Genomic DNA, 24,439 nt, shown 5'->3' with positions numbered 1-24,439 from the left:
AGTTTAAGAATTATGTTAAATTGTAGGACACGTAGCTGATGTCATAGAATTCGTTTGTGTGAGGCAATTAATTGTGTTGGTAAACAGAGTATAGTGTAGAATGTTATAGTATAGTGGAGGGGAGACTTAACCATTTTCAACCATGAAGACAGTGAAGCTTCTGCTCAGGCTCCTTCCAAATCACAATGTCAGTTTTTTAAATTTCATATTGTTCTTCTTAAACAAGGTCCCCCAAATTATGTAAACTTCAGGCCCCACAAAACCTGGTTCTGCCACTGACATTTAGAAATGGGACACAGAAGGGCAGAAGCTAGAGCAGTATTCCTCTGAAAATAGTCCTGGGTTCACCTGCCTCAGAATCACCTGGAAAGCTTGATAAAATGCAGACCACCCTCTCCCCCCGCTACTGCAATCCATCTAAAGAAACTGATTAAGTAGGTCAGATTGGGCCCTGGGAATGTGCTTGTTTAACAATTTCCCCCAGGTGATCTTACTATGAACACTAAAGTTTTTGAACTCTTGGTTCAAATTCCTGGCCTAGACTTATCAATGATCTTCATAGTGTACCCTATGGGCTCCTAGTGGCTTGTTGGTGATCTAACATGCAAAATAAAATATAAGGCAAGAATGAGCTGGTCTTAGGATAATTTCTTATCCAATGGAGCTGGGAAAGTTTAATTTAAATGATTTTTGCTCTTGAAGAGTTAGCAAACACTTCCTAAAATTATTGAGCAATCTTATGTGGTAAAATTCCAAATTCTCTTGGCCCCATACTTAATCAAGGGGTCACTTTCAGGAGACCCCTCCTACACTGTTGGTGGGAATGCAACCTGGTGTAGCCACTCTGGAAAACAGTATGGAGGTTCCTCAAAAAGTTGAAAATTAAACTATCCTATGATGCAGCAATTGCACTACTGGTTATTTACCCCAAAGATACAAATGTAGTGATCCGGAGGGGCACCTGTGCCCCAATGTTTATAGCAGCAATGTCCACAATAGCCAAACTATGGAAAGAGCTCAGATGTCCATCGACAGATGAATGGATAAAGAAGATGTGGTATATATATACAATGGAATATTACTCAGCCATCAAAAAAATGAAATCTTGCCATTTGCAATGACGTGGATGGAAATAGAGGGTATTATGCTAAGTGAAATAAGTCAATCAGAGAAAGACAATGATATGATCTCACTCATATGTGGAATTTAAGAAACAAAACAGAGAACCATGGGGGAAGAGAGGAAAAAATAAAACAAGATGAAACCAGAGAGGGAGACAAACCATAAGAGACAAGAGTCTCATAGGAAAACTATGGGTTGCTGGAGGGGAGGAGGGCTGGAGGAATGGGGTAACTGGGTGATGGACATTAAGGAGGGCCTGTGATGTAATGAGCACTGGGTGTTATATAAGACTGATGAGTCACAGACCTGTAGCTCTGAAACAAATAATATATTATATGTTAATTAGTTGAATTTAATATTTTTTTTTTAAAAGGGGTCACTTTGAGCCAGCATGAGAAACTTCCTACAGGGCATTTGATCTTCTTATCTAATCATAGCTGACACCTCTCTCCATTTTCCTCCTCCCTATAGTCCAGGTAGAGGAAAGCATTGAAAGGACAGTAGAAGGGAAGCAGATATTAACATAATTGTCAGCACACTGCCTTCCTCATTGAGCACAGTTGTTGTCACAGTGTGCTGCTTCTGCTCTGGCCTTTTGTTCTGAATAAAGTTGAGTTTGTCATGCAGGGATGGGTGGAGATAATCTTAAAGTCTTTTGTCAAAATTAGCCACAGATATCAAAGTAGGAGCTTTGGCTAAAAAACTATATTGATTAAGGAAGTGCTATGAGATTTTAGCCAAATTATATATTCTCTCTATTCCAAGGTGAGTGATCATTTCTGTGATAAGCAGAATAGTGTAGTAGTTAAAAATTTGGGCTCTCAAGTTAGGCAGACCTGGGGATGAATCATTTTTTCATCACCTTTTTTTTTTTAGGGGTGAGGGGCAGAGGAAGAGAGAGAGAATCTTAAGCAGGCTCCATGCTCAGCACAGAGCCCAACATGGGGTTCGAACTCACAACCCTGAGATCATGACCTGATCTGAAATCAAAAGTCAAAGTCTTAACTGATAGAGCCACGCAGGAGCATTTTTTTCATCACTTTTGAAGTTGTATGACCTTGGGATCTGACTTGTTTCCTCATCTGCAAAATAAGGATAACAACAAAGAGAAATGCCTTTATATTAGTGATTTTTGGCCAGATAACAAATTACTTCAAAACTTAACATTCATTGTCTCATATTGTTTCTGGGGATCAGGAATCTGGAAGCAGCTTAGCTGGGTAGTTCTGGCACAGGGTCTCCTGGAGGTTGTAGTCAAGCTGTCGGTTGAAGCTGAAGTCATATGAAGTCTTGATCGGTTCCGGAGGATCAGCTTCAATCTCACTCAGATGTCTGTTGGCAGAAAGCATTATCTGCCTGCCATGTGTGTCTTTCTGTAGGACTGCTTCCAAAATGGCAGACCTTTCCCAGAGCAAGCTATCTAAGAGAGAAAGCAAGGGTTACCAAGACAGATGCCACAGTGTCTTTTATAACCTTATATTGAAAGTGACATACCATAACTTCTGTCATATTCTATTGGTTACATAGACCAACCATGGTATAGTGTAGGAGGGGACTGCATAAGGGCGTGAATGCCAGGAGCAGAGATCACAGGGAGCTGTCTCAGGGCTGGTTACTTCTGCCTTCAAATAGTTTTCCTCAGCAATGCCACAGACACTTTTTTATTTATTTTTATTTTTATTTTTTGCTTTAATTTTAGATGAGAGCCAGGAGGCTTTGAAATGATCATAGTGGTTTATAATGTACCAGCAAATGAAAGGCATCTGAGCATCAAGATAAATGTCTGAGTGGGGTCTACTAGCCACTTGAAAAGCATGTGGCTCCACATGCCTAAGAAATCCACAGCTGACTTTAGTAAAATCTCAACTATTAAATATTGCAGCTCTGCACTTTAACAAAGTGCAAAGGACAGAAGTTGTCTCTATATTAACAAGTAAGAATGGTTAGCGGATAAGGCATGGTTTACAAATCTGTGTTTATGATTGGGGTCTGGCTGAAAAACAGCAAGAATAAACCATACAACCTCGGAAGTCTAATTCTAGCCGGAAATTGCTTTGAAATAACATCAGACTTCATTCACTCCCCAACTGACTTTTCTTTGATGACCAGTTTGGACACATCAATAAAATGTCCTGTCACTTACCATATTTTATTTTCTTACAGCATTTCCTACTGATGGAAATTCTAATGGTGCCTTCTTACAGCAGAATCCACACTCTGATTTAGATTTGCCAAGCCGATTGGTTTTGGCTAAATTTCTTGCCCAAGTGCAGGCCCTTATGGTTTGAGAGATCTCATTTAAAGATCCCTAAAGAAAAATATGCAGCCTTTACTGGCTTGGATTTGTAACTCCAAATTTTAGAAGAAAGCGGCTGGTTAACGTTATAGACATTTTGAAGTACTTGTCTTTCAGAAATGCGAAGAACAATAGCAAGAAAAGCCTTTTGATGGTTCAGACTTTATTTTATTTTATGTACTTATTAATTGGTACACTTTCTCCCCCATTTTAACCAAAGATTCTGTACATTGAAACAATAAGTAAAGACATGTGTCTGCTTTAAAATCTTGATATTGGTTAAGTCTCCGTAGTCCTTTTTCATGCTTTCTGGGAAAAGGCTCTTCTGTTCTCTCAGCCCAGCAGTACTTTGATCTCAGAAGCAGTGCCATTTGGTTGTAAATGTATGTGGTGCCTTTGATCTACTACTTAGCTGGTCTTATTTAAAATAGATAGCTTCTTTCATCTAAGTCGTGTTTACTAGGTCTCTGTCTATGAAAAATGGCTTAAATTGCCATTATTTAGATAGAAAGTTATGTAAAGTTTCTTAGGATTGCCCAGATCTGAGTGTAGTTCTCTACACTCTAAAAGCCCAATGGCTCTATTATAGATTTTATAAAGCAAATTCCTATTAAAATGGGCTACTCCTACAGATGTCAGGTAATATTTGCAAAAACTTTGTTTGCTTTTTGATAGGAAACTGATTTTCCAAAGAATAATAAGCATATCCTACACTCAGGCGAAAATGATCATTTTAGACTGTCTGAACTTAATGACCAATTATCCCTCTGAAATTCACACATTAATATATTTTTATATTACTGCATTTTACATACCACATAGGGTATATTGAAATGGGATTTTTTTTTTAAATAATGAGTATATATAATTCTCTTCTTTATGAGGATTTCTTGAACATTTTGTCAGGTGCCTTAATGACGTGTGTTTTGATTTTCCAGGCCTATTCAGTTATTCATTCAGCAAACTATATTTCAAGTACAGAGACACAAAGATGACTTAGTCACAGACTCTGCCTTTAGGTTGCTCATAGCCTAGGGTTGTGGGGCAGAGCACTAATATATAATTTCATGGCAGTGTGGTGATGCCTCTCATGGACAGCGATCCTCCCACCGTGGCCTTGGGAGTGGTCATGGAAAACTTTCTGGAAGACGTGGCACCTGAGTTTCATTGCAAGCCTGCCAACTCAGAACTCAATGTCCCATAAATTCCCAGTCAAGTCCATAAGGCAAAGTCGACCTATCTGTCCAGACCCATCTAATTTAATACAAGTGTCCTAAACCTTAGCAGAGGTCTAAATATTCTATGACTTTTGCTGCCTGAAGCAACCCCAAAGCCTTCTTAATTGTCATTCAACTCTAAGGAGGAAAACCCCAAACCACTTTTAAAACTTTTGCACCATTCTTTATTTAAAAGGAAATATTGGAACTCTCTTTGTGTTGTAAACTAAAATAGCTGTGTATATTGCTATTTTTGTTAGGTTACTGACACGTGTCTTTTTCCATCCTTTTTGGTGTCCTGTTCCTATTTTAGAAGTCTTGTCATTACTTCATCTGAATACTAACCACATGTGAGCATTTCCAAGGGCTGACCCTGGGAGTAGGCACTCTGGAGGACGCTCAAGAAATATATAAGTGGCCCTTCCCAGGCCTGAAGGTGGGAGAGGAGCAGGAAGAAGTAATCTGTAGTCAAGTAAGGGATCATTACAGTAGTAGTCACACTGTCCAAAGAGGGAGGTTGAAGCAGGAAAATCAGAGAAGGCTGGGGCCTGACCTCAGGGGACTCATACAGGGTTCGTGGAGATGGAGAGAAGAGGCCAGCCTCTAGAGGATACAAGAACATGAGTTTGGAGCATTCCTCAGTCAGTGCAGGGATGGTCAGTATGGGGCAGATGAGGTAGAGGCGAGGATGTGTGGAAAGCAAACTGAAGGGGTTTAGCTTTTTCCCAGTGGAGTTACTAAGTCTTTGAGGCTGCAAAACATGAAAATAAAGTGGGATCTTTGATACTTGCCCTGTTCTTTCACATCAGTCACCAAACACTACTGATTCTGAGAATTATGCATTTTAGGTGGTAGGAATCCCAGAGATCAGAGAGCCTGGCCTTCCCGTTTGTGCAGTGAGGAAATAAGTCCCAAAATTGAGGAGGCCTGTGTCTCACAATCACTAAGTAGCAGAGCCAGGGGTGTTGGTCCACCCTGTTGACCAGGACCTGAGCCTGAGTTTCTCTTCCTGGGGCTTGTTTCCCACCAGGAGTTTTGGAGTAGGGTCTAGAACCCTTGATAATTCACAGGAACCTGTAGGAGAAATAGCATCTCACCGTCCAGTAGGAGTGTGCTCCAAGGACAGTGCAGTTCTCATAGGGCTTCATCCCTCTATATGGAACCCCAGGAGTCCACACCAAGCCAGAATTTGAATAAGAGGAGCTGTAGTTGATAATAAAAGAGAGAGGATAGAAAAGAATCAGGATACATTGAGCAGACCCATATGAGCCACAGGAAATCCAGGTTAGTAGAATAGAGAGCAATATTACTTTTAGGAGAATTTTTTTTAATGAGTTGCTAATCATAGTCTGCCTATGGTTCCTAACTTCAGAAAGGCCAAATGAAGCATGTCCCACCCACTGTGTGGACTGAGAGCAAGGTGGACATGGCGGTCCTCCAGTTGCTGGAGTGGTGGGGGGTGGGAGGGATGGGGTGGCTGGGTGATGGACATTAGGGAGGGTATGTGCGACGGTGAGCGCTGTGAATTGTGGAAGACTGATGAATCACAGAGCTGTACCCCTGAAACAAATAATACATTAGATGTTAAAAAATTTTTTAAAAAAGAAGAGGATAGTAGGAAGGGAGAAATGAAAAGAGGGAAATCGGAGGGGGAGACGAACCATGAGAGACGATGGACTCTGGGAAACAAACTGAGGGTTCTAGAGGGGAGGGGGTGGGGGATGGGTTAGCCCAGTGATGGGTATTAAAGAGGGCATGTTCTGCATGGAGCACTGGGTGTTACATGCAAACAATGAATCATGGAACACTACATCAAAAACTAATGATATAATGATGGTGATTAACATAACATAATAAAAAAAAAGAAAATCAGGGAACTGTTATTAGAGGGAAAGTGGGGGGATAAATGCTAGAAAAGCCAAAACAATAGATTTTGACAGCAGCTCCCTTGTCCTGAACTGGACATGTGAGTACATATAAGAGTGGGATAGTCCCATAGAATATTACCATGTGCCAGGTATTCTCAGTGCTTCATGTATATTAAATAATTGTGTCTCTCCTCAGCTCGATGACATAAGCATTACTGTTATTCCCATTTACAGAGGAGGAAATTGAAACACAGAAAGGTTAACTTGCCCACAGTCTTCTAGCTAACAAGTACCATAGCTGGGGTCTGAATCTAAGCAGTCTGACTCCAGAACCTGTGTTCTTAATTACTGTGTTAAAAATATCTCCCATTTTCCTTCTTTCCTTACATTTTTTCCCTCTGAGATAAGAATTTGAGGAAGGCCCTAAAAATGAATGTACTCACCAAGTACATAATAGTAGCTATTATTATTTTTATTATTAGTTATTAACAGTATGCAAAGTCTGTGGTGCAGAGGAGACATTCAAAGACTATAAAATAAGACAAAAATGATTTGAAGACCAGCCAAAACATTTGCATGAACTCTATGGCAGAAGGAAAATCTGCATGATCTTCAGGGGATTAGCAATGGGTAAGAAAGAATAGGTGTAGAGTAAAATGTATGAATGAAAATGTTCAGAAATCCACTGAGGCAGTGATAAAAATGGTGAGATGCTGAATCCTCTAATGATTCCTTTTCTCCTTCCTTTCTCAAGTGCTGCTTAAGTAGAGCTGAAGCCAGACGGGATGCAGCTAAAGTGGCCCTAATCAACTCCCTCTTCAATGAGCTGCCCTCTAGAAGGATCACTAAGGAATTCATTATGGAGAGTGTGCAGGAAGCAGTTGCCTCCACCAATGTGAGTAGCCACTAGGGTAGAAAGCTGGATGCACTGAGACACCAAGGCAGTTGAATCTGGGGAAATACTAGAGTGAGCAAATTCTTTGAGGATTGTGCAAGTTTGGGAAGACTGGCTGGCTTGGTCGGGAGTTTCAGCCTCACACTGGGCAGAGAGTTTACTTAAAAAAAAAAAAAAAGAATTGTGTGGGTTTAATTTTTACCCATGAAATCATTGATTTTCAACAAAATGAACACTTGGATTGGAAATCAAGAAACTGGAGCTGGTTCCCTATGCCACATGTCAGAAATATTTTTTAGCTGCCCTGGATGACCATTAATCAAATTTTAAATCAAAGTAGATAATTTGATCCATCCTGATTTGTTTATTTGAATGTTTGCTGTTTGAAAAGTATTAATACTTTTAGGGCCTGGGAATGCATGTAACTGAATACTGCTTTAATCTAGAGATAAACTAGCTCATTTTTTACCCAAACTTGACAAGTCATAAAAATTATCTTAAGTGCTTATTAAAAGTGCCAATTCCCCAACCAGAGTGGGGGTCCAGCAGTCTGTATTTTTAAGGAAAGGCTGACTCCTTAGGCATGGAAAAGCCATATGCCCAATATCTGTTAGCCCTTAGAATTATCATGCTTAATATTAATTCTTTCAGAGAGCTGAAAATTTTTTTTCAGAGAAAATTTCTGTTAATGGACACAATTAATGCAAAGTGCTTTAAGAGCAAAAACTCGTCTTAGAAATTTAGGTAGAATATTTTCTCAGCAATCTAGGAGTAGATAATTTGCCTCATGAATTATTTAGAACATCTGATACTTGATACCTACCAACTACAAACAATGGAGAAGCCTCGGTTTCCCACTGGGGCAGGTATCTCCCTGCGTGTCCTCCAAAGGCAGAAACTTGGCATTACTGAGGGCATTAGCCACCTCCTGGCTTTGCTTTTAGCACAGATAAACCCCATCTGAGATTTACATTCTCTCATCACCTTAATCTGATTATAAAGGTTCTGTGATTTTGGAGAAGCTGCTGAAAATGAAGGACACATTGTCACACTAGCGTGACCCTTTTGTTCCTTTTCCCCTCATACATGCTCTTGTCGCCCACAGAAGAGTTAAGAGACGGGGCAGGGGACAGAGAGAGGCTGACCTGGGAGGAGACATCGGAGATCTCTGTTCTGTATCTGCTGTCAGGATGAAAGGAAGCTTTTATTTTCATGATTTGTAAATTTCAAGGGCCTTTGAGGAAGAGAAGTTAGGAAAATGATGCCTGATTTATATGTGTGGAATTTACTCAGGAGCAAGGAGGGGCCCTCAATGTAAATGTAATTTATCATTTTTTCATGGAAATTTCTAAGGAAAGAGAATATATAAGGTTTGCAGGCTTCTGGATGGATTTCCTCTGGGATATTTAAAAAGCCAACATAAATATTTCAGCGGCAGCATGTTAATGTTATTGCGTTCAGAAGCTATAAATTGGCTGCTATCGGATGCTGGCAGTTGTTTGTTCAGCCTCACAAAGGCATTGCACACCTTCCCAGAAATTCGAGGCCCTGGGATCCTGCAGGGTAGGCCCCAGTGCCAGTCCAGGACTTGTGTTAGCTTTTTTTTTACTGCCACTACCCCTAACCAAATTGAAGGTCAATTTCATTTCTATTCATCACCCCATGCACCTTGTTTCCTAAAGATTAAGTAGTCTGGAAGTGAAAAAAACACACACCAAGATCTATGTCTCCAGGTCAAACACCAGCATATTATAAAAAGCTCCCATTAAGAATCAGGGCAGTTGCGGGGGGGGGGGACGGTTAGCCTGGTGATGGGTATTAAAGAGGGCACGTTCTGCATGGAGCACTGGGTGTTATACGCAAACAATGAATCATGGAACACTACATCAAAAACTAATGATGTAATGTATGGTGATTAACATAACATAATAATAAAAAAAAATAAAAAAAGAATCAGGGCAGTAAAATATGAATGGTCCAAACAACCAGAGAATTCTTTCCCTGTCAATGATATAATCTTGCCTGGTTACCATCAAATCAGAACAAGGTCAGCATTTCAAAATTTCAAATGACAGATGAAGGCAGCCTTCCAGAGGGCAACCACTCAAACATTACCACCATCTAACAGCAAAAACTTTGTACGAAGATACAGAAATTTCTACTTTGGGAAAATTATTCTTTTAGCAAATATATAATCAGTTAACATTCGAATGAATGTTCAAATTGATTACAAAAATCCTCTTTATTCTGAGTCATGGTGAGATTAAGAATTTTATCCCAGATCAACTGGAGCCTTGGTTGTAGAATGCACACCCGAAGGCTCAATATAGTAGTTTTACTGTAGGGCCACAGCATTAATTCGTGGCCACAAAAGAAGGGGAAGGAAAAATCCATAATATTTTCCTTTTCTGCTTTCTTCCCAAGGGCACTTTGGATGATGCAGATGACCCCAGCACCAGCATTGGAGCCTACCACTACATGTTGGAGTCAAACATGGGGAAGACCATGCTGGAGTTTCAGGTACCTGACTTCTTGCTACGTGTTTATTTTGGTACACAATTCAGAAACCCGGGAGAATGCCACTCTTGTCATTAACATCTCCTGTCCCAATAATCTAGTCTTTTTTTGTTTTGGTCATTTTAATTTAACTCTCTTCAAATCCAGCATGGTAGCTCTGTCTAAGCCATACCTCAGGAGACTAAAATAAACAAGCAAACAAGGCAGTCTTTGCGTTCTTAAAGCGGAGTAAAACACTTGAGTCTAAGAAACAGCTGGGGAACACCACCACCTGAAGACCTGTAACATTTCACCAGCTCTTCAGTACAAAGTTCCCTTTTAAGTCAAATTAAACAGTTTGAAGTGTTGGTTGTGACCATTTGGTTCTTAATTATCCAAAGTCATAGAAGAAGTTATCTGTAATGTATATTAAACAATGCCCCCCTCAGTTCTGGTATTCCCATTAAACAAGATCTGCCACCACCCATTGTTAACTAGATCAAAACATTCAGCAAATTGTAACCCTGTTTCATCCATTGCTGACAAGTGATATTAATAGAGCTGAGGAACTACACTACCTATTATTTGCAAGTCTGATGGACTTTATGGACCAAAATGTTCATCACGGTGTATTTATAACAGTGTTTCATCTGAGCCCTGAAGCCACCAGCTTTCAACTACCTTTCAAACTGTTTTCTGGACTGCAATGGCATACAGCCACTTTGCAGGTGGATACATCCCTCCTGTCCATTTTTTAAAAAATCAGTGGTTTCCCTCATTAGTCCCTTGTTTGACTGGAAGAAAAATACTCTCTCTTCACTTGGTCATTGAGTTTTCTTTTAAGTGGCAGGTCTCACTGACTTTTGATGTTGATTGCCTTGGGTTTGAAGAGACCAGGTATCTCTAAAGCCTACCCTCTGGAATAAACAGAGGCATGCATGAATTCAGTGATTCTGAGCCCAGATTGAAGTGGGCTGGTCCAGGTTAGCTTGGCTCTACTTCTCACCTCTAAATCTGTTTCCTCATCATATGTAAATTAGGGAGACTAATAGTACTGGTGCTACCTCCCAGTGCCAGTGTGAGCATTAAACAGGACAATAATTGAAAGAGTCCAGAACAGTTCCTGGCATATGGTGAATACTCACTGAAGATTGACAACTGTTATTATACATACTTCTGCAGAAGGATGTCTTCACTTGAAATGCCAAAGACTACCGCATGGATTCCCTTGACAATTTTATCTAACTTAAACTTTTCAAATGAGAACAAGGCAGCTCCCTGCCAACATTTCAGGGATCTTGGCTGTAGAATAAAAGAGTGGAACTATAAAGGTTCCATGCTTTTCCCCCATAGTGATCTAAAGTCAAACAGAAAAAAACAAAAGGGAGGAGCATAACACAAGGAAAGAAGACCAATTTTTAAAAAATGAACAGAACTATGTGTGAAACCTGCTCTACCACTTCCTGCCTGGGCATGTAATTATCTGAGACTCAGTTTTCTCTCTTTTTTTTTTAAGATTTTATTTATTTACTTGACAGATAGATAGAGAGCACAAGTAGGCAGAGTGGCAGGCAGAGGGAGAGGGAGAAGTAGGCTCCCTGCTGAGCAGGGAGCCGGATGTGGGGCTCGATCGCAGGACCCCAGGGTCATGATCTGAGCCGAAGGCAGCCGCTTAACCGACTGAGCCACCCAGGCGCCCCCTGAGACTCAGTTTTCTCATCTGTAAAATAAGAATCATAACACCCATTGGGTAGGATTTTTTTGGAATTTACATAACATGACATTTATAAAGTATCTAGTATAGTAATTTCGCCAAGGAAGAACCCCATTTATTTTAATTCCTCCCCTCTCGACCCCAACAAAAGAATATTGTACTTCTCATATTATATAATGAATGTTGCCTGCCATGGTACATAGTAGCTTGTATGTAATTTAGTAGCTATTTTCAGAAAATTAAGAATGATTTTTGAATGCAATTGAGTTAGTCTGCCAAAGATGGGGAAGGCAAGATTAAAAAACAATTCTTAAAAATTTTGTCCAAGTACTATGAATAGCTGTACTCAACCACCTTTTAGTAATTCTTAATTACCTTGCGATGGGCTGTTTGTTTTCTGTGTGGTCTATGTCATATTTAAATATGTGAAATAATAACTTGAATCAAACTGTGGAAATGCTTCATAAATTCTCATAAAAGAGGCTGGGAACAGGATGGAGGACACAGGAAGAGGAAGATGTGAGGGCAGGAAAAATCCAAACTCACTCCCCCAGTAGGGATGCTGGCAACCCAGGAGGAGGGCCATGGAGCATATCCCTTTTACTTCCGCCAGTTCCCGGTTGCCTGCTGGGTCCCAGCACATTCCTTGGTGGCCGGGGTTAAATGCATCAGCTTGTTTCAGCACGTAATGGGAATTGACCACAGACCCGGGCTGTTTGCCGCCGACACAGCAATTCAGTACCCCTGGTGGGTAATAGATGTGTGTCTATATCTAGCTACGGATGACTATACCATATAAAAACAAGGCTGGTGTCTCCTGACTGCCTGCAGGCTTTCCATGGGGGCTGTCAAGGAGGCAGCACTCAGAGGAAACATGATAGGCTTCTGCTTACGTTTACTTCGTGGGAGGGAAGCAGAGTAGCCTTGCCATACAGAAAATTGCCTGATGTTTGTGGGGGAGGGATGGCGACAGCACTAGCCACTGGGTCTTGTCAAGGCCAGATCTGAGACGGACTTTGACTGAAGCTGGTTAATATATTTATTCTGAAGCCTAATGCAGTCCAAGGACGAGTTGTTTATTTACATCTTTGCTAAATTCTCCAGGTCGCCTTTTAAAACCTCATCCCATAAACAGATTTCCTCTTAAATCCATTCTCTTGGGTAGGGAGATGGTGCCCACCTGTTTTTCAAGTTCTCCATTTACAGTGTTTGTTTTTCTTATTTCTGATGAATCACAGAACCAAGAGAGTCTCCCAGACAAAGTTCCAGAGAGAAGCAGAGTGCATTTTCTCCCCACGAAGTAGCTGAAAGGGCAAACATTATTCCTAATAGGAGGCAACACCAGGAAGCACTGTGAAGACAGAGCCCAGCTGTCGGTGGTTTAAACTGAATGAATGACAAATTGAACCAGGAAAGCTGTAGGATGAAATCTACAACTTGCAGAAATCACAAGGCTTGCTTCTCCATTTGATTTCAAATTTATTTTATGATCAGGACTGGCCACATAATTCTTGGAGCCCATACAAAATGAAAATGCAGGGCCTTCTGTGAAAAAATTACTAAGAATTTCAAGTCAGTGGAGCATGAAATCAAGCTTGGGGTCCTGTGTGACTGCACACATCACAAGTTCATGAGGCCAGCATTGTCCCTGAGACAGACTCACCAGAAGGGACCAGACTAGGGTAAAGAGAGTTAGGCCTTCACCTCAGGCACAAAATTTAAAGGAGTGTTAAAAAACTCAGTGATCAAGACAATATTATAATGCACTATTTTAAAAAACTCAAAATGAATGTGAAAAAATTCATCAACAAAATATCAAAATTTTAAATAAAGACAGAATTTGTTTAAAGATTTTATTTGAGAGACAGAGCACAAGTGGAATGTAGGGGCAGAGGGAGAAGCAGGGTCCCCACTGAGCAGGGAGCCTGACGTGGGGCTCGATCCCAGGACCCTGGGATCATGACCTGAGCTGAAGGCAGATGCCTAACTGACTGAGCCACCCAGGTGCCCCTAAAGACAGAATTTTAAATAAAAGAACCTGAACTTTCATGACTCACCTTAAATCTTGCTTCACACACCTCACCCTCCCTGATGTTTGTGGGGGAGGGATGGTGACAGCACTAGCCACTAGTCCCAACCCAACCTATAGGCCAGCTGCTTGTTTATCTGTCAAGCCTACCAAAATTCCCTGGGGTTCTACATCAGCCACATAACAAATAACACAGCACAAAGACTTGAATGAGGAGCAGGACAGATAGCTCACCAGATTTCCTTTAAAGTGATAAGGCTTTGACAGATAGAAAACAGAACTGTGAAAACCAGGCAGCAAGGAATCTTGGTGAAACTAGGAAATCCTTACTGAAGTCCACAACCCTCTCCTTGCCAGTCTATAATGCAAGGATTTCCGATGGAATCAATGAGAGCCATAAAAGGATTTCATGGGTTCATATAGCTTCAGGAAGATCTGAGGATAGTGAATTTGGTCTTATGACAGGAAATAAAGAAGTGGGACAGGAAGAATGTGGGAATATTTCAATATACGTTACATAGTGATGGTAAGATTAGTATCTCTACAGAGGAGGGCAAGAACTAGATTGGGACATAATGTACGAAGGCAGAAAGAAGGTCATTTTCCCTGTGGGATTTTAGGAACAAGAACAACACTAAGGAAGAGGCAGTTGTGTTACAGCAAAAACTCCTTGGGGATGGAATAGAAATTTAGGCAAACCAGAAGGGGTGTGAGGGATGACTCTCGGGCAGTCAAAAACAGTTCAAGTCTCTGTGGGGAAGTTTTTGAGAGATGTAGGTTGCCAAGGGACATGAGAATGGTTTCTGGCTTTGTTCACAGCAGAATTGTGGGTTCTAAAGTCTTCGGAAGATTGCTGGGTAGAATGGGAGTTTATCTAGAAGGGGGGCAATGGTTAGTATATAAATAAGAATGAGAGCTTAGAAGACATTGGAGGAAGAATATGTTACTAAGGAACTAATTGTCAGAGGAGGGAATTAAGAGCCCCATAGGCTGTTCCTCTAACTGGGCCACAGGCGTAGAAGGACAATACCAAGAGGGCTATTGAAAGTCACACAAGGACTCAGTATATCTTTCTGGGTTATACCGAGTTTAACCATTATAAACTTGGGTTGGGGGAAGGTGGAGGACTGGAGGTGGTATTTATTATTTTTAAAAATGGACATTACAATCGAATGCAAAATTCAAGTGGAGTCTTAAAACATTAAACGAAAAGAAATGTCTTATTTGGAAATAGTGGCCATTCTGTAACACCACAGAGACTGTTCCCTATCAGGACATAAAAAGTGTTCCTTTTCATTTTTCTGGCTACAAAGTCTTTAGTGAGTAGGTTAAAGGTACAGGGAGAAAGGCAGCATAGATTTACCCTCCTCAGTCACTGGGGTTACTTTGATGAGAAGCACAGGGGTGAGAAGCAGATTACTTAAAATTGGGCCATAGAACTAACCACTCTCACTGTTGCAGATTATCATAGTGATGTGACAGAGTGCAAATCTGGACGGGGCAGAAAGAAGTGGAGGAGAGAGAGAGGGCATGAGAGGGACAGCTTCCCTGGGCAGTGGGCTCAGGACCCTAAGCAGATGGTGGCATCTCTGTTTGGGGCAGGAGGAGTAATTCCCCTGGTATCCATGTCATATTTTAATTAATGGAAACACATGGTTTTGCTTTTACTGAGGTCTCTATGGGCTCTTCGAGTGCTTACTGTACAGTAGAAAATAGACAAAATCCCCAACTGAAAAGAAGAAAAAAAAAACCATTACATTCTACTGGCAATTTGAGACATAAGAATGGTGATATTTGCTCTTCTGATCATCTTATAGCTTTAAAATTTACCTAATAATTTTAAGATGTCTGAAATATCAGAATGCCTTAGGTCTCCTCATTTTCATAATTTAAACTTTTTCCTGAGCAAGCAGAGGGAAAGACAATAAAAATCAGTTTTTTTGAATGGTCAGTAGAACAACTGTCTAAATGTTTAGTTTTCATAATTAGTGTCATGACCAAAAATTTCCTTAATTTCCTTAACTATATTGTGTCTATGTGGTTTATACTGTTAAGCCATGATAGGTGTTTCTCTGACCAAAAAAGAAAAAAAAAAAAAAATGCAGATAGCTTCAATGGAAGACTGCCACTTCTAATCACATTAGGAAAATAAAGTCTTCAGAGTTTATACAGTTTAGCTTGCCCTTGATATCATGAAGGGAAAGGATGCTGATTGAAACTTAATGCCATGCTCAGCCCTATTGGATGTGGAAACTAGGGATTGGTTTCGATGTCAATTCAACCTGATTATCCATATTTTCAGGCATTTTCCTGACTGAATTTATAAACGTAGGAGTATTTTACAGTTTCTGTAGTTTGTCCATTATATGTTATCTGTATTTACTTTTTGGCCAAAATTTTTAAAAATTTAAATGGTTTTCTTTAATATATAATATTGTCACATGATTCAAAACTCCAAAGGTACAAAAGAATGTCAGTGGGTGGTCTCCCTCACACTCCTGCCCCACAGGCATTCCTGTTCCCACCCTCAGGGACAACTATGTTACCCAGTTCTTTTGTATCTTGCCATAACTCTCATAGGCATTTACAAGCAAATATTTAGAGGGATTTTCTTTTCCTTTTTAATCAAATACTAGCACACAGTATATGTGTTGTGCACTTTGCTTTTCTTTTAACACCACATCATAGAGATTCTTTATATTAGAACCTAGAGGGGGACGCCTGGGTGGCTCAGTTGGTTAAGCATCTACTTTCAGCTCAGGTGATGATCCTAGGGTCCTGGGATCGAGCCCCACATCGGGCTCCCTGCTCAGCGGGAAGCCTTCTTCTCCCTCTCCCACTCCCCCTGCTTGTGTTCCCTCTCTCACTGTGTCTCTCTCCATCAAATAAACAAAATCTTAAAAAAAAAAAAAGAACCTAGAGAGCCTTCTCATTCATACTTCTCTATGAATGAAAGTATTCAGTGGTATGAATGTATTGTAGGGGAGGAAAAATAATTTTCCCTCTATGCTTCTGAGTTCTTAGCTGAGACCCCTGTAATAAAAGACAGATTAGTAAGAGAAAAACAGAACTTTATTAACACATATACCTCATGTATACATGAGAGATACTCAGGGGAAAATAGTATCCTTCTGAGGTGGCTTGGAATTTAGGATCAAATACTCTCGTAATAGGGAAAGAGGAAGGGGGAAGGCCTCTTAGGGGATAGTAAATGATTCTTAAGAAAAATGAGTGGGCCCTTAGAAGAATAGGTGGGAGGTATGTTAGTCTATGTCTTCTTCTGTGATAAGGGTCAATCTTCCCTAGTTGATGAAATTCCTCAGGAAAGGATTTATCATAATTGGGTTCCTTTGGGAAGATGTGTCTTTAGGCAGATAAGGGGAGTTCAGAGAAAGCCTTTCCTTCCATTTGCTGTTTTTCAAGTGCTTACAGCTTAAAATAATTAATATACCAAAGTGGCATGTTTTTAGGGTGGCATGTCCTGAACTCATATTTTGGAGGCAGCAAATTCTGCTACTCTTCAGTATCATCCTTTTTTTAAACTATTGCTTTAAAAATGAGCATTTAAGGAGTGCCTGGGTGACTCAGTCAGCTAAGCATCTGACTCAGTTTTTGGCCCAGTTCATGATCTCATGGGAGGTGAGATGGAGACTTACATTGGGCTCCATGCTCCCTGGGGAGTCAGCTTGAAGATTCTCTCCCTCTGCCCCTCCTCCCACTCACACACACTCTCTAATGCATAAATCTTAAAAAAAAACAATTTTAAGATTTTATTTATTTGAGAGAGAGAGAGAGAGCATGAGCAGGGGGGAGAAGCAGACTCCCAGTTGAGCAGGGAGCCTGATGCGGGGCTCGATCCCAGGACCCTGGGATCAAGATCTGAGCTGGAGGCAGATGCTTAACCAACTGAGCCACCCAGGTGTCCCTAAAAAATATTTTTGACAATGTCTACCTCAAGCCGACCCCATCTAATTAGATGCAGGAACTGGAATCAGATGGGAAAATAGTAAATTTATTTTCCACCCTACAATCAGAAAATTGCACCATTCTGTAAACTAAAAGCAGAGGTTCTCCCTTCGCCAAAGGCAGTTTTCCCCAGCCGGTAAAAACTGCCCACTTCTCCTGGAATGGCATGGAACCTACAGCAAAAGCAACAAAAATCAGAATCTTTGCCGTTGCTGAGCCCTTTGATGCTCATTTATAGCAAATCAATGTCAGCTAAGACATAAGGTACATCAGTCAATACCTGTCAGTACATCACTTAAACATTTATAATTCTGGACCCAAGAAGAGCCAGGTTGAAAAGCAGAGTAGATTATTACTATTTTTCCTTTTCTGTATCGTGTTCTCAGTGACACACTGTGTTGAAGAGGATTACAGTGGAGGATTTTCTATTTAAATAAATAAATAAATCCTTAAAAAATAAAAATAAGCATTTAATATATTTCCAGCCTCAGGCAATTAAAAAAAAACAGTACAATGAATAACTTTACCTATACATTATTCTGAGATGTGCTGATATTTTTAGATAACCTCTTGGGTGTAGAATTGTTAGAGCATATGTATTGGTATTATTTTACTTTTTATTCATTTATTTATTTATTTTTGGAGGGGGTAGTTAGAGGAAAAGAAGAAAGAGAGAGAATCTTAAGCAGGCTCCATGCCCAGTGCAAGCCTGAAGGGTTCAATCTCACAACCCTGAGATCAAGCCCTGAGCCAAAATTAAGAGTCCGACACTTAACCAAATGAGCCACCCAGGCACTCCAAGCATATGTACTTTTAATGTTGAAAGATATTTGTCAACTACTTAGTCATTTTATTGTGCAAATATGTATATAACAGAGGAGGGAAGGAAGAATGCTCCAGAAGCTTGGGGACTCTAGTGTTTGAAAAGTCTCAAAGTATTCTGATGGTATTTTATAGTCTATTTCCCTGAGATAGTTGGGGATCAGAGTTATGCCCTACCCAGCTTTCACACTTTCTTTCACACTTCTGCTCTGAGAGTAATGACAGATGTTTGGGTTTTGTAGGAGCTGATGACCATTTTCCAACTATTGCACTGGAATGGAAACCTAAAAGCCCTACGTGAAACAAAGTGTTCCCGACAGGTGAGATTTTTCCAGTCAATGATGGGTTTGTGTCATATGAACTGAAGAGATGGCTTGTCATCCTCCTAGATTTCCTTTATTTGGATTTTTCTCTGTTTAAATCTGGTACTATATCTATTAAGAGCAGAGGATATATGAAAAAATATAACAGTCCACTTGAATCAGGGATGGATCAAATATGCACACTAAGGAGAACATTGCCTGCACATAGGACTGATTAGGTCCTGTACTAGATGCCAAAATGGAGGGATCATTAAAACAGACTTGGTTTCTAAGTCAAATGCTGAATCTCCCTATGCACCTGCCCTGCCTTAGATTTTGTGCCCTTTTCTACTCTCCAGTGCAGAAAGAAATTTGAGAATGCACTGCTTCTGAACCTCCTCACTGAAGAGTGGTAAAGTTGGGTGTAGCAGGAGGATTTTTGTCACCCCCACCAAAAGTCCCCAAAGGATAACAGAAATGATTATAAATTTGGGCAAGCTGGTATTCAATCACCTCAATTTTGGGGGTTGGAAGTTTCCTCTTTACTTCTCAGAAATGAGGTCTCACTATTTCTTTGTTACCTATGATAAGCACCATTCCCCCCTTTTTTTAATAGCAAAAGCAAATTCCCTCCTGTATCTTTAACAGTTTTCACCTTCTATCCTCCAAGAGTCATCCTTCCTTTTTGCACCAGTAGACTTTGAAAGGTGGCCATTTGTTTTTGAGAATTTGCTAACAAGAATTTGTATGAGGAATAAAGCCTCTACCAGTCAGCTAGATGTGGGTGGGTATAAGAGTATTCCATGCACTGCAGCCCAGGAGTTTTTAGTTGTTCTTTGGTTAGAAAGTCTGGCTTTCAAAATGTCAAAGATGGAAAAGAAATGAGTAGTTGACAATGGCTATGGCTATTTTTTTCTTTTCCTTTGATTTTATAAAAGGCCTTTGAAATTCACTGGGTTGGTTATAAACAGTTTTCCATGGTTGTTTTTAATTTGTTAAGGTCATAAATAAATACCATATGTTCTTGAAAATAAAAATAAGCAATGCATCCACTCTACAAGATCTTCTTAAAGTGTGTCCTTCAAACCTGTACATGATGTTACAAGGTATTGGGAAATTTTTCACATGAGAATTGACAGTGATTAATTTCAAATTAGTTACAGAAGAGATGATGTACATAAAGGTACCATTATGATATCAATAATGATATTGCCTATAATCCACAGTACATTCTTAAAGTTCTTTCTGTAGTTTCTGTGAGCCATTTGGACTGCCATCTATCTTCCTTATGCTAACAACCAGGAAGTTGACTCTCCTGGTTTCTAAGCCTCCTGCTCTCTGCAATGGGTGTGACCAAACCCAATTCTGCCCCAATCCTTCCATATAATTGTTTCTGTCTCTCAACCTTGCTGAAGGAGATAATGCTGGGCAGAAGAGTTCAAGGAATCAATAAGGCAGTAATATTCATGCATAAAGGGATGCATTTTCAAAGGAAGACATTTTCTAGCAAGGTCAGAGTTCTGTTTGTGAACATTATTGAGTCATTCTTCGTGGTAGTGTTTTGACACAACCTAAAGTGACCCTGCTTTGCCCGACCAGCTTAGTCCTTCATTTGCTTTAAGAAGTATATCTTGACATTTGGCTTCCATCTGTGAACATCAGAGAGGTTCAGTTGTTGGCAAAACCTCTATGGATGTGGATGTGGGGGGTGTCAGAGACAAAGGAAGTGAGGTGTTGGAAGGCCATGAACACAGGTGCCTTTGTTGCTCTTCACTGACACTCTGGACTTTGTCTCTTGGCTCCCAGGAAGTCATCTCCTACTATTCCCAGTATTCCCTAGATGAAAAGATGCGCAGTCACATGGCCCTGGACTGGATCATGAAGGAGAAGGAGTCACCAGGAATCCTCTCTCAAGAGCTACGGATGGCCCTGAGGGAGTTGGAGGAAGCCAGGAAAGCGGGACAAGAACTGCGGTTTTACAAAGAAAAGAAAGAAATCCTGAGTTTAGCCCTGACTCAGATCTACAGTGATCCTGACACCTCCTCACCCAGTGATGATCAGCTGAGCCTAACGGCTCTCTGTGGCTACCACTAGCAAGGCCAGGTCCCGGCTCCCCCGAGGTTAGCAGAGGCCAGATTCTATAGGAAGCTCAGTGAAGGAGGTCATCAGAGGCTGTAGCACCTACAGCTACTACCTGAAGGCTGTACTAATTTTTCCCATCCATTCCATTCACAGAATCTGAGAGTAGTAGGACCTTTATAGGACCCAACATTCCACTCGATGCAGTTTTCCCATCATGCTTTCAGGAGTTCCACCTCTTACTGAAAGGATGGAGACAAGATTGTTGGAAAAATATTTTCCAGGTTTGGCTTCAACTTAAAGCCCTGTTGACATGTGCCTTGCTAGATTATATGTGTTGTTTTAAACAATGGGGCAGTGCAGCACTCCCCCAAAAGAACATCATCCAAGACTGGTGAAAGTAGCATGATAGCATTTTTTAAAAATACTTGGGGTTAAATAAATGATATAAAAAATACCATGGGTCAGAGTTTCTTCCTAAGCTTTATAAGCTAAGAGGTACTTCTACTCTACTAGGTGTAATCCAAAATTGCAGTGGGGATTTTATCTGGACATCCTACTATCAAAGTGATAATAGTTAGAAAATAACTTGATAAATTTAATTTGCCTTAAAATGCCAGTAATAATCATTTTTTTAAAATCTACACTCTTCCATATGGGGATGTCACCTAGAGTAGTACCTTCACTTGTATTCCTCAAGAAGAATTAATATCTAATTTTTATGGGTCCTGGAGTCAGTCATGTTCATTTATAATTTTCAAATAGATTACTTGAATTCATTTGTTTTTATTTTTGCCACCACAGTCATATATCTCATAATGGAGATAATTACTGGCATTCTAAAGGTTAAAACATTTTGAAAAATCATTAGCTTTTAACAGTGCTTGTGTTTGATTAGTTTCTCATGCATTAGAGAGGAGTCTTTAGCTGCCTTTTTGTTGTTCAAGAATATGAGCCATGAGTGTAGCTCAAATGTAGTGCCATTTTTAGGTTTTAATTAGGCACCTCTCTTTGAAAATGGCTTGACTAGAAAACCAAAGCAAATACAGACCAATTTTTCGATAGTTTCGGGTCACTCAAGTTTAAGAATGGCAGTGGTATCAATTTTAAACATTTGTACGAATTTCCATATTTATAACATGAAAAGGATTATCTTGCAGTTAGTCCAAAATTTCAAAATAAAGAACACAGTTTTTTCAATGTTAAACAAGGTTTCTTTTCCTTCATGTTTAAGCAAATGCAAACTAAGTTTCCTGAAGTCTAAAACCACTATATTTACATTAAAATTCACAGAACCATGATAGTTTAACTTCATATCTAAATATGTACAGATGTAATTGTCACTCCTTAAGTGTCTGTGAAAACTACGTATATTGATCATGTATTTTGGAAGTAGCCTTGATAATAAAAAATTAATTTCATATATTTCTCACACCAGGGCAGAATTTAGCTTCATATCTGCCCTACTCTAATGTGGGAAGGTAATACTATTTAATATTAGATAAATTTAATTTTAAAATATTATTTTAACAAATGTCATATTCCTACCCATAATGAGGCTAAATGTCACCTAGAATAAAACTGTATTCCCTTATAATCACAAAAAGGAATTCGAAGTAATATTTGTAAGTTGAATAAATTTTAAAATTAAGGAAACTTTCTATTTAAAGTAATTATTTCATAAAGTCATTACTCTTTATCATTTCAAAAAGCCATAATTTCCCATGTTGGGTGTATTTAAAGGTAGGTATATCTTTGATGGCATTTGCAGACTTTGACAATGTGCACCTCAAGCTGACATCATCTAATTAGATACAGGAACTGGAATCAGCTGGGAAAATAGTAAATTTATTTTCTACCCTACAATCAGAAAATTGCACCATTCTGTAAACTAAAAGCAGAGGTTCTCCCTTGGCCAAAAAGGCAGTTTTTCCCCAGCTGGCCAAAACTGCCCACTCTTCCTGGAATGGCATGGAACCTACAGCAAAAGCAACAAAAATCAGAATCTTTGCCGTTGCTGAGCCCTTTGATGCTCATTTATAGCAAATCAATGTCAGCTAAGACATAAGGTACATCAGTCAATACCTGTCAGTACATCACTTAAACATTTATCATTCCGGACCCAAGAAGAGCCAGGTTGAAAAGCAGAGTAGATTATTACTATTTTTCCTTTTCTGTATCTTATTCTCAGTGACACACTGTGTTAAAGAGGATTGCAGTGGAGGATTCTCTATTAAATATATGGAGCTCTGGGTCCTAAACTTTCATGGTTATAACCCCTTTGAAAATCCGATGAAAGTCATGGACGTCTTCTTAGGAAAACAGAGTGCTGTGTACACATTCAAATTTGCACAGTTTCAGAGAGTTTGTGGACTTTTCCAAAGTCCATGGATTGCTCTGTCCAGGAACCTCCAGTTTAGAACTCTTAATTTTGAGCACGCACTTACTGTCTCTTAAACATTTCAGGAGGGATTCAAGCTAGTTCAGACATAGCCCCATGTAGCCTATTTCTAAGATAAATGTCATTATCCTTACATACAGAATCGTACTGTATCTTGACAAGAGATAGTTTAATTTTCACAAAATCCAAATATACCAAATTGTTATGAAAAAGCAGCTGAAAGCAAGTCACTAAATGTGTGTGAAGCTATCAGAATATTACCAATTTAATGAAGTCATTGTTCCTCTAATGATCAGAATTTGGTTGTCCATTTGTTCAAAAGCTATAGTCTACTGATCTGTTTTCTGTTAAATTCATTCACTTACCTCTACAAAAGGAGAAGAATAAAATCGCAAATATTCTTGAAATGCTGTACGCACATCAACTTTGAATCTGATCACTTATGTCTCAGGGAAAAGAGGAAAAAAGCATATAAAGATTAACACTTCCCTGTTTCTTTGTGGGAGACTTTTGAAGCTAGCAGTATTGGTGTAGTTGACTTTATCTCTGAAATGCTTTAGAGAATTCTGAGTTATATCATGCCATGCCTTTCTTTCTTGCCAAAGGACAGAAGAAGCCAAAGAATATTTTCATTATCCTTGACTATGTTTACAAGTAAACACTATTCAAGATATTATCACTTACATATTGTTGATACTTTTTTGTTTTGCCTTGCAGAAATGCAAATATTAAGTTTTCTTCTATGGCATCTATGGTGTTAAAGAGTGAATACCGTTTTTAGCCAGGGCTCTTAGGAACATGAAAATCATTTTCTCTACCACAGTTGTTCTCAACTTTGGCTGCACATTAGAAATAATTAAGGAGCTTTAAAAAATCCTAAATGTCTAGACTATACCCAGACCAGTGAAATCAAACTCTCTGGAAGTGGGGCCCAGGCATCAGTATTTTTTTAAAACTCCCTAGGTCGTTTCAATGTGCAAGAGGGTTTGAGAATGACTGCTCTACCCAGGAAGGTCTGGCCCAGAGGTCCTTGGCCGAACTAGTGGGAGCTATTACTCCACTTGGCCTTGGCCCCAATTCAAATGTTGAGCTCTTCTGAGGTAGGTAGGACTTGTTTGAGCAACAGGCTTTCCTGGAGCCCAGAACTAAAGTAGGGCAAGCACATGCATGCATGTATGTGTACGTACACACACACACACACACACACACACACACACACACACACACACACA

At 39.8% G+C, this 24,439-nt stretch overlaps 1 protein-coding gene across 6 annotated transcripts in view; it reads left to right on the top strand.

Moving 5' to 3' along the window:
• Window positions 1–24,439, top strand: part of LIX1 (limb and CNS expressed 1) — a 63,803-nt gene that overhangs the window by 37,038 nt on the left and 2,326 nt on the right. For 5 of the 6 annotated variants that reach the window (XM_073888517.1, XM_073888511.1, XM_073888515.1 and 2 more), the window contains 4 exons: window positions 7,258–7,398; window positions 9,823–9,918; window positions 18,668–18,745; window positions 20,534–22,392. In XM_073888517.1, coding sequence (XP_073744618.1) covers window positions 7,258–7,398; window positions 9,823–9,918; window positions 18,668–18,745; window positions 20,534–20,821 — 603 coding nt within the window. In that variant the 3' untranslated portion in view covers window positions 20,822–22,392. Of the gene's footprint in view, window positions 1–7,257; window positions 7,399–9,822; window positions 9,919–18,667; window positions 18,746–20,533; window positions 22,393–24,439 lie in introns of those variants that run through there. The other variant, XR_012376915.1, reaches the window with a different exon arrangement.

The sequence above is a fragment of the Callorhinus ursinus genome, unplaced genomic scaffold (assembly GCF_003265705.2).
Source record: "Callorhinus ursinus isolate GAN/ISIS: 27379988/994484 unplaced genomic scaffold, GSC_fseal_2.0 scaffold3, whole genome shotgun sequence".
Lineage (NCBI taxonomy): Eukaryota > Metazoa > Chordata > Mammalia > Carnivora > Otariidae > Callorhinus > Callorhinus ursinus.
The sequence above is the reverse complement of the archived record's forward strand: the minus strand, read 5'-3'. Positions and strand labels throughout refer to the sequence as shown.